General features: G+C 35.5%; 2 protein-coding genes across 3 annotated transcripts in view; one reads left to right on the plus strand and one right to left on the minus strand.

Annotated features, from left to right (window-relative positions):
* The first annotated feature begins 1,786 nt into the window (after nt 1–1,786).
* On the plus strand, nt 1,787–8,899 carry LOC110456134 (ankyrin repeat domain-containing protein 45-like). 2 transcript variants are annotated; one of them, XM_021506700.1, is made up of 6 exons: nt 1,787–2,153; nt 3,906–4,073; nt 4,818–4,912; nt 5,052–5,190; nt 5,638–5,645; nt 8,557–8,899. In XM_021506700.1, exons 1-6 carry the CDS (start codon nt 1,850–1,852, stop codon nt 8,584–8,586), a joined length of 744 nt encoding a protein of 247 aa, XP_021362375.1. In that variant the 5' UTR covers nt 1,787–1,849; the 3' UTR covers nt 8,587–8,899. The 2 variants fall into 2 exon arrangements, with proteins under 2 accessions (XP_021362375.1, XP_021362376.1); XM_021506701.1 differs by lacking the exon at nt 5,638–5,645.
* A 146-nt stretch (nt 8,900–9,045) lies between these two features.
* The window catches only part of LOC110456133 (FAD-dependent oxidoreductase domain-containing protein 1-like), a 22,014-nt gene continuing 10,346 nt past the window's right edge, over nt 9,046–20,713 (minus strand). The window contains exons 7-10 of the mRNA XM_021506699.1: nt 15,948–16,093; nt 14,809–14,944; nt 12,496–12,600; nt 9,046–12,097 (exon numbers count right to left, since the gene is read on the minus strand). Coding sequence (XP_021362374.1) covers nt 11,852–12,097; nt 12,496–12,600; nt 14,809–14,944; nt 15,948–16,093 — 633 coding nt within the window. The 3' untranslated portion in view covers nt 9,046–11,851. The remainder of the gene's footprint in view (nt 12,098–12,495; nt 12,601–14,808; nt 14,945–15,947; nt 16,094–20,713) is intronic.

Consider the following 20,713-nt stretch of genomic DNA (forward strand, 5'->3'; position numbering starts at 1 on the left):
GACAGATACACAAAATATGGAACGGACATACAGGCAGATACACATTCATGCAGATACACAATAAACGTACAATCATCTAACAGACGTACATACATACATGTAAACACAGCACAGTACAGTACAGACAGATATAAAACAGACGTACACACATGAAACAGACATACCTAGGCAGTATGACACAGAACAACAATCAGTAACAGACGTACAGACAGATGCGTAACAGGCGTTCAGACACGCAACAGACGTGCAATCATATAACATACATACAAATAGATATAGTCTAGTCACCTGATGATAAACCACAAACTAATTGCAACAGAANATACACAACAGATGTACATACAGATACACAACAGGTGTACATACAGATACACAACAGGTGTACAGACAGATACACAACAGGTGTACTGACAGATATCAACAGACAAACAGCATACAGACAACAGGACTACAGAAATATACGTAACAGACATACAGACAGCCATATATTAGAGGTACATACAGAAACACAACAGAAATACAAACATATATGCAACAGATGTACAAAAATTTAACAGACATACAGACAGATACACAACAGACAAGTACACACACGCAAAAAATGTACAAACATGTAACATACATGCACACATCAAGATACGTAACAGACATACAGACAGATATGCAACAGATGTACAATCATGTATACGTAATAGACGTACAGACAGATACACTGCAGAAGCACAGACTGATACAAAGCCGACGTTACTTCACACACGCAACAGACATACAATCATGTAACAGACATACAATGTATGTCTATGTATTGTGTCGTTGCTACACAACACATATAGACGGTATAAACATGTAACGGACAAACAATACATAAATACATACATAACAAACGTACCAACATGTAACAGACATATAAACAGGGTACCCTCTCTCTGATTTTGTGTGGTGATTAAAAATTAACAGACAAGTAGAAGACACTGGACCTACGATTTTTAAGATAATCTCTGATTCTGCCATTTTAAGTAATGAGATATTAAAAGCAGATAATCTGCTTCATTCATGTGTATAAAAAACGATTTATGAAAAAAACCTGTTTTATAAGCATGAAAAAAGAAAGGAAACATTATCTTATTATAAAAAGTTAATATGTATGGCGCGTTAGGTACATGCATGCTGAGCATGCATCTTTAAATCAGTTTACCTGCAACATTGATATGGTCTAAAAAAAATACATTATTTTATACTCAATGCTCATATATATGCATTCAGTGATCTTCAGTGACTCCGTGTCTTAAAGTAGTTCATGTACATGCACGTGTACATTGACTTTCTTATATAATAATTAAAATTACAGGGAAATTAAAGGGATCACATAATCCAATGAACATCAATTCAATGAGTCAATAAGCGTTTGACATATAATGTAATACAATTCTATAATGCTACAGGCATTCTACAAATGTATGTATCATTTAGGTACACTCTACACTTTACATTTTACTTTTTACAGACGACATTGATTCAATTTCTATTTATAAACGGAAAGGAAATCGTGTGTCCGTCATTATATGTAAAGATATATATTTAACAGTAAATTATATAATTGCATAGCCGTTTTTAAAGAGGGAACATTTAGCTTGTTCTGTCATATAATTGACTTAAAACTTAAAGAATAAGAGCGCTTCAGCTCTTTTAATGGTAACATGCGTGCAAAGAGTTACTGCCCGTGATAAATGTTGCAGTCATTTAGACGCTTAAATCCAACTGCACTTGCTTTCTCTGTAAACGCCAGAGAGACCTTGACAAAAACGTCATTTGTTTGGATGGAAACAACATAGAACGTTTTGTAAAAAAAATGACGAACGAAACACCGACAACTGAGGGGCAATCAGGAGAAGAAGAACCCGTAGAAGAGGTAGAGGTTTTGCTTCCGAACACTACGATTGTAACTCACTGTGTATTGAAAAATGATGTAGAGAGACTTACAAAAAGTTTTGAGAGCGACGAGGATCCCTATAAAGAGACAGTTGCCGAGCTGATAAACCAGCGTGATGAAGATGGGAAGACACCCCTCGATATTGCAGCTACGTTAGGACGCGTAGATATTGCTAAAGAACTTATTGCACGAGGAGCTGATGTGAATTCTGTAACAACAAAAGGTATCTGTAATCATATGCGTTATCGTTTGGCCGTTTGGAAACGGCGATCTGTGACACATCACTACAGTACTGTATAATAATAAATAAATGGGTTATAGAAAATATATAGCCTGATACTTGATAGTATAGTGGGGTGCAATAGTTAAACAGACATATATAGGCAGACATGAAATAAATCATTAGTTTGTTAATCATGTAATATTGTAAAATATGTTGATTGCAAGCCTTACAAGCGTCAGATGTAGGGAATTTCCCTTTAGCTCAGCGGTAGAGCATCAGGCTGGAGAGCCAAGGGTGGCGGGTTTGAGCCCCAGCGACGGCACTATCTTTATCTCTACTCCTCGTCCTATTACAATAGTATAAGGTACAGTACAGTAAGGGTTAACTAAACTGATGAAAAATAGAAATAGCAAAATATAGAATACAGGATATCATCAATATGTTTAACAACAGGTTGGTGAACATTAGCATTCAGCAATGTCACTGAGGTTGATAAAAATTAAATTAATCAATGTTGTTTCAACGTCTTATTACATCAACATTTCAGCATTGAACAAATAACACTGAATCAACTTATCAACATCACAACCAAATATCAACATCATTTGAACTTTGCAGAAACATCTGCCTGATAAAAATGTTATATACATTCTAGAACCCAATTATTTATTATAATAGTGATGTGTCATACCTAAATAATTTCACTGTGACATTTATATTCAAGAACCAGAGCTGTGAGTGACCTGTGATCCATGAGAGTGGATCCCAATAAGTGGAGGATGAATTCATCCTACTGTCTGGCCAGAAAAATTAAACTCTAACAACATTCAATATTCACTGAAAAAAAAAGTGAATTTTATATAATCTGGAACAGTGAAGCCAGATAAAGTTATATTGGCACGATTGGAGAAAAACACAATTTGACTTTCCCTTTCGCTCAGGGCGATCAGCCTTCAGAATTTTACATGAAAACACAAAATAACACCTCTTTCAGATGTAGTGAAAAAAGTGTGATAGAAGGCCATTAGCAAAAACTGATGTGTCAAAGTCATTTTATTGTTCGGACCATTGGCACCTGGCACTTTTTTTAATATCAGCTGATCCTATGTATGTACATAATTATGCAATATAGATAGATTTAAACTGAAAAACACAAAGTATCACTTCAGAAACTGGACAGAAAGTGTAATAACAGTCTTTATTACATACTTACTAATAAATACGGGTTTTTTGTATATGCGATACGACACAATTGCTCTTACCCATATCAGCCCTCGCCGTATCACACCCCAAAAGCCGTATCAGCCCCCGCCGTATCGCACCCCAAAACCCGTATCAGCCCGCAAAACCTGTATCACACCCCTTTTGGAATTTTTTTCGTTTTTCAATATTTCAAAAAGATTTTTTTTTATTGTAAGATAGTAGCTTTTATTAGTAAGTATGTAATAAACAGAATAAATCATGACTTTTTCCACACCCCTTTTTGATTTTTTTTTCGTTTTTCAATATTTCAAAAGAAAAAATTATCATAAGATAGTAGCTTTTATTAGTAAGTATGTAATAAACAAAATAAAACAACACTTTTTCCATATCACACCCAGTATCAACCCTCGACTAATATCAGCCCTCAGGCCTTCGGCCCTTGGGCTGATATTGCAGTCTCGGGTTGATACTGGGTGTGATATGGAAAAAGGCATGTATTATTCTCTATTTAATTAATATCAAATCCTAACTGTTGTATTTTTCCTGCAGGCTATTGTGCCCTTCATCATGCCAGTGCGTGGGGACGTATTGGTGTACTTAAAGTTCTCATCGAAGCCCAGGCTGGGCTACAGCAGAGAAACACAAATAATGAACGGCCGAGGGAGACTGCGCTAAGATACCACCAAACAGAGTGTGTGGATTACCTAGATTGGGCAGGTCAGTTTTTAGTCAACATGTTCATGGAAATAAGAGCTGTTATCCGAAATCAAAATAGTTTAATGCAAACTCTGTTTGTTCAACAATGCTAAACTCTCAGGAACTTCCATGACAAATATCAATAAATTTGAATGTTATATTTATAGTGAATTTTAAGAAGTGCAACGAAACTTTGAACACCAGCTTGAAAGCCATGCAATGCCAGGGTGATTACATAAGCCCAATGCTACCCATACATCAGTCTGAATCATTAACATCCCGTTCCTAATAATAATAATGAACCATCAACAATACCATGCATCACCAGTAATAAATAGCAAGCATGCAATGCCCCCGCATGCAATGCCCGTGTTACTTGAATCTGATATATACATCTTAACATGGAAACCAATTTAAACATATCTTTAAATGGACATGAATATGAATGCACAGGGACAAACTGATTTTTGAACTTTTGTGTAAATAGACAGTTATGAAATAAAGACATATCCAGTTGTGTACCACATACTTAGCAAGTTGTGGGAAAATAGAATGGGTGCTTTACCTCCGCATATTTTCAAAAATATAGCTTAGACACTTTCTTCAAATAAATAAATGAATTATGACAAAATGATGCGATGTTCAGACCCAAAAAATAACAGGGGTGCTTATAAAAGATGAGGCTCTCATTTATCTTTGTTTTATCGAAGGTCAAATTTTTGGTTTATTTTTTTTAAATAATGATTTTTCTCTTTGTTGTTTTAGAAGCTAAAGTGGCTCTACAGGATGCTATCCGCACTGCACAGGAAACACTTGCAGACCCTGAGAAGGTGCAAGGCAGACTCAATAAAGATGACAAGGTATGGTAAAAACAAAATATCATTTTACCAATATGTGCACCCTTTCCCCCATACATAGGGCTGGGAGAAAATAGAGCCAGTTTGCCAAGTTTCCACCTTAACTCATTCACCTCTGACATTTCATAATTGTCTGTTGTAGAACCTGACCCTGAACACATGTAAGGAGAAAACAGAGTGGGTTGATAGTACGACTGATGCTACCACACAGGACTTCCTCATACAGAAACAGGCTTTTGACGAAATTCTAGCCCCCATCTACCAGAAACTGTCGGAGCCAGGTAAGTTAGAATTGAATCTATTCAAATGATTGATTGGTTACATGATAAAGATAAAACAGACAAATCTTATTTTAAAAAGGTGTTCTCGTACATTTTCTACAGCGATGAAAGAGAGTCAGATCATCTACAACCATCAATTCTTTTTATCAAATATTTGAAGTTGTCCATTTCAAGTGGGGAAAAAACATTATACCAGTACTGTTAATGTATTGGAACATTTAAAGGACAGGTTTATTTGTCATATATGCCCTTATTTTATAGTCTTCTGTTGTTAATATCATGTTTGTATTATAATAACTCCGTAATTTTTTGTCCAGTAAGGTTGAAAAGTTAAAAAATAAGATATATTGAAAGCAAGTCTTATTCATGTGTAATATATGTACTTGTATTTTGAATCAAAATATAAAATATTGATTAAGAATTAATATACCATTTCTTTCTCCACAGTGGAAACAGTAAGTAGCCGCTGAATGTGCTCATTTCGTGACATGTAATATTATCTAGTGTGGTTCATAAACCCAATGTCTTGTTTGTATGCAACCACAACACAGCATAACATGTATGGTTTTAATGTTCCTCTAAATAGTCCTAACCAAATGTGTCCTTGTAATGTTATACTCAAGTCAGAATGTAAATATCAGCATTGAACTGCTTTCATTTGGCAATTATAAGCAACAATATGAACACAATGAATTATACAGGATATTTTAATGAAATATCACACATTTTTTTTTATAGCTATGGGGTAATGCACCAGTACGGGGGGGGGGGGGGGGGGGGGTAATATGGAATTCATATTGCTTATACTGCCATAAATAAAATCAGTTTATTGCTTAAGATATCAAAGAAAAAGAAGATGAGTTCATGATGGCTCCATTAATGAAATAAAACCCGTTTGGGGTGATTGAGTGGTGTACTAGCTTGTGTTGCTGCATGTATTGGCTACAGGTATTGGTATTGGCTGGTATTGGGTGATTGTTGACTTTGGATTTCACTGCCTAATGAGCACGATTAGTGTTTCTCAAAACCTAAATGACCCCAGCGTTATCCTTGTTTGTGTCATTGCGATATTAAATCTTAACGGATAGGGTACAATTTTCTATATGTATATACATACATTCAGTAATTAAAGTCCCGTGTGACAGGAAAATGATACAAAAAAAATATCAAAAAACCACACAAGCAGACCGATTCTCAAGGCCTTTCGCTGCTGTACAGGTCTTCATTCTCTGGCTCTAAAGTTTTCCTTTTGACGAGCATGCCGAGCGGGAGCAGTCACTCACCATGTTGGAACGGATATGAGTAGACTCAATTCAGAAATGACAAAACCTGCAATATATCATTTGTGTACAAATTATCACGATATATTGTTGCAGCCCTATTCGCAGCGAAATACCTAAAGAATTAATTTTCTTGTTATTTTTTAATTTTTGCATCTGCATAGATATACACTGTTGAAACAAAATTGTACTTTACAATAACTGAGGCTGATAGGACAGTAGGCAGTCTTGGAAGCTAGGTGCCAGTACAGTACAGACGTATAAATTTATACCTAGAACATCATTACCTTATGCTGAGAATTATCAATCCTATGTATACATGTGTAAATGATGCAACTGTTGTGTTGATTTATGTTGTATATTATTGGGTAATCAATGCAAGATAGAACCCGCTAGAACTGTCCTATTCATGTACCAGTGTACCTGTTGGACATAAACTTTGAAACAGTTGTAGTAAGATGCTCTGTGATGCTATTCCATTTGAAAAGAACCATGCTCAGTATCTAAAACCCAAGTTCATCTAAATAATAAATTTAAAATAAGCCAAGTACAGTACACTCTGTCTTAAACAGACTCTGTCATATCAAAATTTTATCTGGACCGCCATTATACGACATTGGTTCCGAAAATGACAAAATAAACAAGTAGATTGCTCTATGCAAACCAACCAAATTATATGGTCCAAGGAGTCTCCAATTATAACAGATTATTCTGCATACTTTAGATCAGCTAGTTGATCTCATAGTTTTAAGGTCTACTTGAATGTGAAAAAAAAAATTGTATTATGCAATGCATATCAGATGTGTTAGTCAGATGGATATCATTAAATGGCACAAACTAGAGGCTGACCTTGCTAATATCTCATCGTTCAATGAGTGGCACCTGTGATGGTGTTGCATGAATCCCCTTCCACACTTCCCTCAACAATCCCTTGATGGTGATTCATGTCTCAACTCTCATAGCCTGCAGACTCCTTAATCCTGATAGTACCAAAGTACATTGGTTTGATCTAAAATAATTTTTTATCCTTGGTTCAATAACAAAAAATTAAACATTTTCAGCATTTTTATATTGTCTAAAGATGGACGAAATTATTCAGATATGAATATTATTTCAGTAACTGAATGCCATTCTTAATGATATTTGTCAGTTGTGTAAAAAAAAATATGGGAAAATCTTTATTTTTTATAGAAAATAATACATTTTCAGAAAGATGGGTTTCCATTACAATCTTCAGTATTTATTTCATTCACCACTGAAATTTATGATAAACTCTTCCAACCTTTGAACTGGAAGAATTCAAATGTGTCTTCAGGGGTGAATGAATAAAAGCATTAACAACATGCATTTCTTGTAATGCGTTAAAAATGGATTTTGTATTGCTAGCACACAAACAGTATGATATTATGTATAAAGAAATCTGACATATTGCATTTTGATACATTTTCTAAATAATAAAGTCTATGGATTGTTAGCATAATCTTATTATGAGTCACATAGAATGTTTTAGTTGATTCATTAAATACGGATTAGTCTAAAACAAATTATATTTTATATCTCTATATATATATATATAATAACATTATTATTTTAGCAGCATCACTTATCTTTAGATTTCCTTCCAATGGTATAATTTATGGAAAGTTAAGAATTTCTTCGATACTGGAAAAAACACATAAGTACACTTGTATTACATGTATACCATTTAAATTGGGAATAATTACTGAGATTCAATGGGAACCCATCTTTAAGGATGTCTATGACTGTTTTATGTATATCATTTGATGATAATTCAACTGAGGCTCAGTAAAATACCTTTTTGATTTCTTGTTAAATGCATGTAAAGTTCTAACTTATTTCAATAATTTTTCATGCATACAGTAGTAAGTGCTTTTGGCAAAAAAGGTGCAAATTTATCTTCTTTTATCCTGACTACACAGTGTTTACTTACCTCCTAACTCATTTAACACATTTACTTGATACCAAAGGTAGTTATCATTAATAAATCATTGCAAAGTTACCAAATATAAATTTTTGAAAACTCATGAATGTATGGAAATTCTAATTTCTTTTATTTTCATTTTAGCCACAGAGAGGCCAGAAAAAAAGTAGATAGGCATCTAAAATAGTGGACATTGAGGTGTGTATCCAGTGATCTGATGTTTAACAACGGAAAAGTATCACAGCACAGTCAAGATGTTGGACAGGGTTGGATGGAAATGGCACTCAAACCCTGAGAATACTTTGGATACATTGAGAATTAAGTGTGTTGATGTATATAACCCCAGACAAACTTTAGTCAAAACAGCAAATAAACCGTCCATATTTATTGATTTCAATTTCACATACTTCAAAACATTGTACTTGTATTTGCCACATATTTCTACAAAATGTTTTATTTTTATCAAATAAAATGTCTCTCAAATGTATTTGTAAGTGTGCATTAATGTTTCTTTCAAAATTATGCAAGTTATCAAAATAGTATCAGTGATCAATGGAGACTAGTTTAGGCTAGCGAGACTTAGGATATTTTACATAAATCAGTTTCATGCACATTCTCCCTCATTGGAAATGTGGAATGAGAGAGATCTCCCTCATAATGGAGGTTTCAGAGGTTGACACCTATGTATAGATCACCCATTGAAAATATCATAAAATTGATTATCATTTTTCTAGCTCTGTGATCAGTTGAAAACAAATGGAAGCAGTATGATATAATTATTATGATCTCCAAGCTGACTAACATATAGAAATTATGTAAGAAGAAAATTAAAGTCAAGACAAAAACACATTTTACACCTCAATAAATCTTTGTTTAATGTATGAACAAATAATTTGTTCAGGTATAAATAAGTGCACATACATGTACAATAAAAAGCACTGTATATTTAACATATTAACGTTTTTTGGCCGTACTGAACATTTTCACACATCACATCATCTAGTCCATTTAATTGTTGCACAATTGAAACATGAGGAAATTGGTGAGGGGCGGATAAAAAAAATACTATGAAAGTGTTAAAATGATAAAAATAAACCATAAATTTATACCTCAATGCCATCTGCTTAAACATATGTATTATATTCCATATGACCCAAAAGATCACAACATTGCATTTTCTCGCCGATGTGGAAAGAATATTAACATCACAGCCTCTATACAGGTGTAGAAGTCATTTCTTTCCCCAGGGAAAAAAGAAATGGGCTAGTTGATTTTTCCCCGGGGGAATGAATCAGCTAGCCGATTCTTTCCCCCCTCAGTTAGTTTTTTCCCTAAGAAATCAGCTAGCTGATTCTTTCCCCGGGGGAAAGAAGTGGCTGTTACACTGGTACATACATATCATCTTCAGTTGTACACAACAATATAATTCTAGTAATCCTGCAGATTCGTAAAAATCCCCATAATCCTGAGTAAAATTCTGACAAATTATGGTCTTTTAATGTTCCACAGTGGACATAATAAGCGAGTAATAAGTTCAATGTTTTTTGTTTAAAACCTGAGTATCCATCAAAACCATGTACATTACATTCCCTAATAAAATATATAACTGGGTAATTGAATATTCATAAAGTCATATCTCAAAAATATCAAATAATGTCTTATAAAAGTAAGCTATTTAATACTGTATTACTGAAAGTCATACTGGGAAATCACTACTTTTTGGGGTTTTTTTTTATTACCTTGATTTCTTGGGTAAACTTCATCTATGAATTCATATATGCCTATGAAGTAATTACAAGTTTATATAAAAGACAAAAAGACATTCTTCTTTTAACTTGAAATTCACAAATTTATGTACCCACAAAAGCGAAGTTTTTAGGGAAACCATGAAATTTTGGGCCCACGAAAATATCTGATTTCACAGTATGTACTCCATGCTATAGGGTCATTCTAATATACACTGAATAAATATCAAGCACATGACTTACATAATCACTGGCAAAGTAACAAGTTCTGGCTAGATAATACTCTGACTTGATATGCCAGTATATGTATTCAAATACATTATAATGTATACACAAAGCACACACATCTACAAACAAATACAAGTAGATACACATAGGTAAATGCCATCAAACTGTAATCTGTGTAATTATGTCCGAAAGCAAACATAATTATAGTGTAAATAAAATAAAATCTGTTCAACTGGATCTGGGATGAGTAAAAAAAAATCCTTTCTAACACATATAGGAGTTGAAAGGAGTAAAATCATCTCATTATGTCAAACAGATTCAAACAACCCTCCAAATTTGAAATGAGTATACAGTAATAATATATCATTACATATGTATATAGAAACTTACAGATAAAAAATCCTCATTTCATTAAATATGATACTGATATTCTGAGTAGATGCTGGTCTTCACTTCTAAATCAATCTTTTCTAACTTGATACCTTAAACAAGTTGGACAAAGATGGAAATTTAATCCATTATATATTTTATTTTGCTTATGTCAAATTTTGTCTGACTACAACAAAACTGATTCCTACAAAATTTCCCAGCATGCAGTATTTAAAAATAAAATAATTTTGAGTAGATGGTTCTTCCTTCTCCTTTACGTTTAGATACTATATATATCACAGGCACTTGCCTACATAAACTAGGCTAAAGCTAGGAGGGTTTTTGATCTGTAGGAGTATGTCAAGTCCTTCTTGAGCTAACTGGTATAACTACTTCCCCCGTCACATCCTCAATACTCCAGGGGTTAGGCTCACTTACAGTCTCTGCACCCCTGAAATATGTCAGCAAAATTGAAGACACACACCCTGACCAACTGCCAGACTGATACCTGTCCTTTTAAGATTTCAGAAGAGCAACACCAGACTCCAAAGCCAGTCAATTTTACCGTTCATCGAATCAAACTGATCTTCTCGTCTCGTACTCAAGATGGCGTACACTGAGCCTTCCCTGTTGTCATGACATATTTGAGGAGTGCAGAAAATGTATGTATCAAGGATGGCTCAGTCAAGACGCTAATATCATGGTATGATGCATAATTTAATGTATATAACAAAATTTTGTGTGAATTACTCTAGCACCCGCAAGATTTTGTGTGAATTTGACTAGCATCCACAAGGTTTGGTGTGAATTAGACCAGCAGGTGAGAATAAGAATAGCATCTACAAGATGCTGTATGACTGTTTAAATTTACATACACAACAAACAAGATAATGTATAGCTTTGAATTTAGACTGACACTTGCAGGGCTTAAAGCCTTTGGGAGCTGAAATCTAGTGCATTGTATTTACAGTTCCAGGCCCACTACCTATACATCATTTATAAGATACCCCCACTGCCCTATATGTTTATAAATGGAACATTCCTCAATAAAAAACATGTTGTTGCATATTGATTGTTTGTTTAGACCCACATTCACCTTACACAATCCCCAATTCTAGCAGTGGTTCTGTGCGTTCGAACCTGAATAGATCTAGGTTGATTGAATCATATTTCTCATACAGGATGAGCTCCATCAAGGCGTGACCAATACACAGTGCCTGCTGGACTCCGTGCCCACTCATCCCATTGGCAAAGAAAAAGTTCTTGTGATGAGGATGGGGGCCTATCATCAGGTTTTGGTCGAAGGTGTTGTAGTCATAGTAACCAGCCCATGCACTTTTCAACTGAAAATAAAAACAATAGTATAATAATTAGCATGAATAATCATATAGAGGGAATGTGAATAGAGTATACAGATTGGAACGACCTCCCAAATTTATGGAGTTATGCCCCTTTGTTGATAGACATTGTTCATACTACTCCGACAAAAGTACTGCACTGATTTGAACGCTATTTGGTACATACACTGTATAATGCTTATATTTAGGTGTTGGTAATAAAGTGCATGCCTCTGGGAGTACTACGGCATCACATATTATTTGAAAAAAAAATAGTTGGTTGACAACAAAATTTTCAAACACAAGTACGTGAGTACACTGCAGCTATGAAATGCTGCGATAAAATCAGTACATGAACAGTACATCAGCTGGGTTATATTATTATTTTTATTTTTGTAAAATACCTTGAGCTTTTCGAAGGAAGGTACCCTGTGAGCTAAATGTGGCCACACCTCCTCGTCAAAGAAACTGTAGTCCACCTCTAGGTTACTGACATCTGGTTCCCTGTCCTGGAAACCAAAGCATACGGTGACAGTACATCATGTAGTAATAAAAATACATATGTGTAAGCTTTTGATTTATGAACAAAAACATGTCTCCTTTATACCACAATATACATTCTTGAAAATTATGTTCTTAGTCGAATTTTACCAGAGGGATCTTTCTCAAATTTTATATGCCGGTTCCCCTTGGTCCTTAGCTGTGCAGGGCATTTTTTTGAGACTGATCAGATAAACAACATGGCCGACAGGCAGCCATCTTTGATTTTGATAGTGAAAGTTTGTTATCGCTATTTCTTGGGAAGTACGGGAGGGATCCTTCTCAAATTTTATATGTAGGTTCCCCTTGGTCCTAGCTGTGCAGGGCAATTTTAGAGACTGATCGGATAAACAACATGGCCGACAGGCAGCCATCTTGGATTTTGATATTGAAAGTTTGTTATCGCTATTTCTCAAGAAGTACCAGAGGGATCTTTCTCAAATTTTATATGTAGGTTCCCCTTCGTCCTTAGCTGTGCAGGGCATTTTTTTGAGACTGCTCAGTTAAACAACATGCCGACAGGCAGCCATCTTTGATTTTGATATTGAAAGTTTGTTATCGCTATTTCTCAAGAAGTACCAGAGGGATCCTTCTCAAATTTTATATGTAGGTTCCCCTTCGTCCTTAGCTGTGCAGGGCATTTTTTTGAGACTGCTCAGATAAACAACATGCCGACAGGCAGCCATCTTTGATTTTGATAGTGAAAGTTTGTTATCACTATTTCTCGGGAAGTATCAGAGAGATCTTTCTCAAATTTTATATGTAGGTTCCCCTTGGTCCTTAGCTGTGCAGGGCAACTTTTGAGACTGATCGAATAAACAATATGGCCGACAGGCAGCCATCTTGGATTTTGATAGTGAAAGTTTGTTATCACTATTTCTCGGGAAGTATCAGAGAGATCTTTCTCAAATTTTATATGTAGGTTCCCCTTGGTCCTTAGCTGTGCAGGGCAACTTTTGAGACTGATCAGATAAACAACATGCCGACAGGCAGCCATCTTTGATTTTGATAGTGAAAGTTTGTTATCGCTATTTCTTGGGAAGTACGGGAGGGATCCTTCTCAAATTTTATATGTAGGTTCCCCTTGGTCCTTAGCTGTGCAGGGCATTTTTTTGAGACTGATCAGATAAACAACATGCCGACAGGCAGCCATCTTTGATTTTGATATTGAAAGTTTGTTATCGCTATTTCTCAAGAAGTACCAGAGGGATCCTTCTCAAATTTTATATGTAGGTTCCCCTTGGTCCTAGCTGTGCAGGGCAATTTTAGAGACTGATCGGATAAACAACATGGCCGACAGGCAGCCATCTTTGATTTTGATAGTGAAAGTTTGTTATCGCTATTTCTCGGGAAGTACGGAAGGGATCCTTCTCAAATTTTATATGTAGGTTTCCCCTTGATCCCTCGTTGTGTATGTTATATTTTGAGACTGATCATAAAAACAAAATGGATTAAAAGAAGAACTAAACAGATCTTTCTCATATTGCAATGATCAATTCTATTTCTTTCACATGAAGTACTGTACATGTACTAGTAAATATGTGAAATGACAAACTCACTTTGAAGGTTGGCTTTCATACACATCAGTATTGAGTTTAGATCAAAAGTTACCTCAAGGTGCATTTACTGTTAACATGACTCGATCAAACAGATTAGAGGAAAGAAGAGAAAAGATCGAACTGACAGAGAACTAATGAAGATGGTACAAAGGTGGGCGCCAATTAAGATCCCTCTGGGATCTCTTGTTTAATTCTACAATGTAAATAAAACAAAGAAAATGGATAGCAGTACGCTATTTCCTGACAGGGTGCTATACAGTAAAGCCAAGCTCTGGACCCGATGGTTGCCACTATACCTCCCACAATATTAAAATTAAAATAATATTTATTTTACAACATTTGCGAAACATTTTTCTAACTTACCCGGTATATGAATCACTCTTGTTAGCTCAGATGGAAGTGCACAGAGGATCTTAATGAAGAAAGATACCAGAATACCCTACGAAACCCATATGTTTGGGCAGGTGACCACAAACCTTTTCACATCCATCGGGGAATCTAGCCTCAACTGTCTTGGTGAAGGGCCAGTGTGCTATCCACTGTGCCACGCCCGACCACCCATTCAATTACTGGCATCAATCATACGATAAGAATATCTTGACTAAATCTTGGACAAACCTCATATGGACTGCCTCCAAGAAGGAAGTGCCCTCCTAATCCTTCTGGTCGAAAGTACATGCCTGACGTATCAACCAACATGGGGCATTCAAGTCCTGGCCCGTCTGGACAGTGGGCTACATACACAAATCTTTTCCTGTCAAAAAACATCATCACTCTATGTAAAGATAAGGATGTATGGTTGGTAGATACCCCTGCGAAATGATTATGAATAATTCATGAAACTTCATGANTGAAGAAGACGAAGATTGTAAGCCTTGCCCCCGCATCTGACAAACATCTGTATGAAAACTGATTAAAGGGGCATAACTCTACAGAAAGTTAAACATCAAACCTGATGCATGTATGTGTCACTATGTCAACCAATCAAATGAGTACTCACACATCAAATTTGGTGACTGTATATTAGATATGTGCTGTGCAAAGTGATGCAAGGTGAACAAGGGGCCATAATTATGTACAAAAAGGGGCACGTGAAAGGATTTTAGAACACAACACTTTCTACTGTTAACAAAATTATAAGCAACAATAGGTTAAAAAGTATTTGAGACATGCCTCAGGCAAAGTGACATACATGTCCTTACAAAGAGCAAACCTATTGGTAGAACATTAGGGAGACTAATACGCTTTTGCCATTGTCTTTTCAAACTGACAAACAAGCTACGTACAAGTTTGGTGTTTGCCTTTGGTTAAACTGTCATGATCAGCATGACACTGGCCAAGAATAATACAATGAAATAGTATTTTTTTATCACATTGTATAAACATGATAACTAATGATAATACATGTACATACATACAAGCATGCGCAGTCGGTTATCTCTTTTAAATGGCAGAGATTTTACAGACTTAAAGACTTGAGGTCCAGTGTAAGCCCTTTGCCTGAATACAGCATGGCATTTCTAGTGACACCGACATGTACATATAGTCTTAAATTGAATCTTTCTACAGACCATCCTCGAAATTCTAGGGGTTCAGCTCTCTGACGTTTTCTGCACCCCTGGAATATCAATCATGATGAAATCAAAGGATCTGTATATGCCAGGCCACTTTGCGGCTGATACAAGTACACTACTCAGGTTTTTTTCCACCAGAAACAAATCAAATCTCTGGAATTTCAATGATCTCGACAGACTTACCTTGGTTCGACAGGTAGGCAAACTGATAGGGGTCCCGGACCTGTTCCTATACCTGCCATTTTAGCAATTTCCCCAGCCCAGGCTCCAGCACAATTTATACACATGGAAAATTCCATGCTATCTGAAACTCCATCAGCACGTTTTACCTGAAAAAAAAGTGAATATTGAAAGCAAGTAATTACGTAGGCAAATAATTAAGTTTTAATGATCACTGAAAGTTTTGAAAGTTTCTCTAACATTACAACATATACCTCAGAATCATTGAAATTCTTATGAAAAGGCCAAACAGCAATTAAAATGGTTGTTAGAAAATACGTCTCAGAAGTAATCAATCATATTCAAGTTTTACTTTACACACAAGCAATGTAGGTATTGAACATTGCGACACGTTTGATAGGTACATATTGTCTGTGTATGAAGTAAAACTTCAATTCACTCTATTACAGTGCTCTACATGTATTTCCAAACTGATGAATCTTATAGGAAAGTAATTAATCATGTTGGTCTGACCATTTTGACATTAAATTTTGTTCAAATTGTAAGGGAACTGAACATTCCATATAACAAAATCCAGAAAACCTAGTGACAACAACAAAATCTTATTTTATCACACCATTAATTTGTTGGTATCGGAGCAAATTCAGCTATACCTTATCTTTAATGTACAATGTCATCTGATGCATACAAACAATCTACGAAAAATATTTTAAAAGATCTATTAGCCAGATACATCAATTTTTGTTTTTTAATTTTCTTGATAGATGTGTCATATGATGGAACTTAAAATTTGTGAGTTATTAAGTGTGATCTATTGGTGTAGAGTTAAATGAGTGAGTAAAAACACAACTTTGAATGTAAAGCTCGTTATACAGAAAAACTGCAGAAACACAAACATAACCCATTTTATCTGTTACCAAAAGAGAATACACATTTAACCCAGATCTGATACTGAATGTAAAATATTAATGACTACAAAAGTTGGTTACAACATTCAATTTTTAATAATACCTTTGCAGGTACTGAAAATTAGATTTTCTACATAAAATATATTAAATCCTATGACCTCTGCACTTCAGGATATATACCCCGTACATGAAGTTGACAGAAACTAGCCCACTTTCTTCACAAGGTTTTACAAATCACTGACAATGAAGTATTTCTCCATGGTGCAACTGTCCAAGAAAGAATTAATATTCTAAAAGCTGAGTTAATGACTAAAGCGTATGGTAAAAACAAGACGCCCAATGGGCCTGCATCGCTCACCTGGTATAAAACTCACACTTGTAACCTTAAAAGTGATCTAAAATAAAGCTACAGGAAAAATATCAGTATATATGATTAAAATTCATTCAAAAGACCCTTATTTTTTTTTGGACATTTCACCCATGTGATTAAAAGTCGAACAAAGTCATTATGTTGAACTTGCAAAGTATAAACATCCTGGGACCCATGGTAGTTCAAAAGAGGTTGTTTAAAGATTTAACAAAAATTGACCCCTGTGACCTTGAATATAAGTCAAAGTCATTCACTTTAACAAACAAAGTAGTCCTCGATCCCAGCATATGCTACTGGCTAAATATCAACATCCTGAGCCTTTTGGTTATTCAGAACAAGTTGTTGAAATATTTTGAACATATTTGCTCCTTGTGACCTTGAATATGATTCGAGGTCATACATTTATACTAACTTGGTAGCCCTTGATCCTAGCATGCTACTGACCAAATATCATCACCCTCATCATTTTGGTTATTCAGAAGAAGTTGTTTAAAGTTTTTAACATATTTGACCCCTGTGACCTTGAATATGGGTGAAGGTCATGCATTTGAACAAACTTTGTAGCCCTTCATCTCAGCATGCTACTGGCCAAATATCATCACCCTNATCATCACCCTGTGCATTTTGGTTATTCAGAAGAAGTTGTTGAATGTTTTTCACATATTTGACCCCTGTGACCTTGAATATAGATGAAGGTCATTTATTTGAACAAACTTTGTAGCCCTTTATCTCAGCATGCTACTGGCAAATATCAATACCCTAGGCATTTTGTTTATTCAGAAGAAGTTGTTTAAAGTTTTTGACATATTTGACCCCTATGACCTTGAATATAGGTGAAGGTCATTCATTTGAACAAACTTTGTAGCCCTTCATCCCAGCATGCTACTGGCCAAATTTCATCACCCTGTGCATTTTGGTTATTCAGAAGAAGTTGTTTAAAAGTTTTTGACATATTTGACCCCTATGACCTTGAATATGGGTGAAGGTCATGCATTTGAACAAACTTTGTAGCCCTTCATCCCAGCATGCTACTGGCCAAATATCATCACCCTGGGCATTTTTGTTATTCAGAAGAAGTTGTTTAAAAGTTTTTGACATATTTGACCCCTATGACCTTGAATATGGGTTAAGGTCATTCATTTGAACAAACTTTGTAGCCCTTCATCCAAGCATGCTACTGGCCGAATATCAACTCCCTGGGCATTTTGGCTATTGAGAAGAAGATGTTTAAAGTTGGTTTTTTATATTTGACACCTGTGACCTTGAAAATAGGTGAAGGTCATTAATTTTGACAAACTTTGTAGCCCTTCATCTCAGCTAGCTACTGGCCACATATCATCACCCTGGGCATTTTTGTTATTCAGAAGAAGTTGTTGAATGTTTTTCACATATTTGACCCCTGTGACCTCGAATATGGGTGAAGGTCATGCATTTGAACAAACTTTGTAGCCCTTTATCTCGGCATGCTACTGGCAAATATCAATGCCCTAGGCATTTTGTTTAATCAGAAGAAGTTGTTTAAAGTTTTTTTTTATACAATTGACCCCTGTGACCTTGAATATGGGTGAAGGTCATTCATTTGAACAAACTTTGTAGCCCTTTATCTCAGCTAGCTACTGGCCACATATCATCACCCTGGGCATTTTTGTTATTCAGAAGAAGTTGTTTAAAAGTTTTTGACATATTTGACCCCTGTGACCTTGAATATGGGTGAAGGTCATTCATTTGAACAAACTTTGTAGCCCTTCATCTCAGCTAGCTACTGGCCACATATCATCACCCTGGGCATTTTTGTTATTCAGAAGAAGTTGTTGAATGTTTTTCACATATTTGACCCCTGTGACCTTGAATATGATTGAAGGTCATTCATTTCAACAAACTTGGTAGCCCTTCACCCAAGCATGCTTCTGGCCGAAGATCATCTCCCTGGGCATTTTTGTTATTCAGAAGAAGTTGTTTAAAGTTTTTTTTTATACAATTGACCCCTGTGACCTTGAATATGATTGAAGGTCATTCATTTCAACAAACTTGGTAGCCCTTCACCCAAGCATGCTACTGGCCGAATATCAACTCCCTGGGCATTTTGGCTATTGAGAAGAAGATGTTTAAAGTTGGTTTTTTATATTTGACACCTGTTACCTTGAAAATAGGTGAAGGTCATTAATTTTAACAAACTTTGTAGCCCTTTATCTCAGCTAGCTACTGGCCACATATCATCACCCTGGGCATTTTGGTTATTGAGAAGAAGATGTTTAAAGTTGGTTTTTTATATTTGACACCTGTGACCTTGAAAATAGGTGAAGGTCATTAATTTTAACAAACTTTGTAGCCCTTCATCCAAGTTTGCTTCTGGCCAAATATCGACACCCTAGGCCTTTCTGTTTTTAAGAAGAAGTCGTTTAAAGTAAAATATTGATGCCGGACGCCGGACGGACGGACGGACGACGGACGCCGCGCCACGGCATAAGCTCACTTGGCACTTCGTGCCAGGTGAGCTAAAAATATGAATATATAAAAAAAAATATGTCAATACATGCATACAGAATGTAATGGACTCCCACCTCTGACATACAAATTATTTGATGTTCATCTTTTCATTCAGAATGTGTTCCAAAGAACAAGTATGCAATTTTTAAAGATTCTTTGGGCAATAAAAGGCCAAACAAGATATGTATGTTTCATACCCCACCCAATCTAGTTTTTACCTGTAACCCTAACATTCTTTTTTAGTTTAGTTTTAATATATTTTATTGACAACAAAGGGATTAGTCGGTAAGTTTTTCCAACTTATTAATTGACTTCTCCCGCAAATTTTGTCTCACTCAAACACACTCCATTCATTATTGGGATAACTTGCCCACCGGTGGATGGTTCGATTCCCCAACCGGATGCAAAAAAGGTATGGGGTCACCTGCCTGACATTGTATGTTTTCTCTGGGTACTATACTCCGGGTGCTTACATATAAATTGAAATAACGTGTTTCATAATTGTTGTAAAATAAAGTTTATACAACCCTCTCTACATTTATATACTTCATAGCGAGTATCAATCCAACATTATTATCTAAAAGACCTAAAATATGTTTGGTAGTTTTTTTAATGTCTTAAATTTAAATTACACCACCCCCACCCTCAAAAAATTAAAAAATTAAAAATCCTGACCAACCTACCCTATTTTTTCAGTCATGTTACCTGAAACATACATGCACATAATTTATTTTATGGCCTTACAAAAGTCAAATCATTGTTATCCAGCTTGACTCAAATAAACTCAATGTTATAACAAGAGGCCCAAGGGCCTTAGCGGTCACCTGAGTTATATCATAGGTACTGGTAGCTTTATTTTATTGTTTAGATGTGATGTGGAAATCAGCATGTAAACTAAGTGAAATACAATACTTGTCATGTCATCAAAGGATAAGAATTTGAAAATATTGGTAAATGTTCCCTTTGGGGCCCCGCCCTAGCCCCTGGGGATGGGGCAGGAATCC

This window comes from Mizuhopecten yessoensis, unplaced genomic scaffold (assembly GCF_002113885.1).
Source record: "Mizuhopecten yessoensis strain PY_sf001 unplaced genomic scaffold, ASM211388v2 scaffold8537, whole genome shotgun sequence".
NCBI classification, from domain to species: domain Eukaryota; kingdom Metazoa; phylum Mollusca; class Bivalvia; order Pectinida; family Pectinidae; genus Mizuhopecten; species Mizuhopecten yessoensis.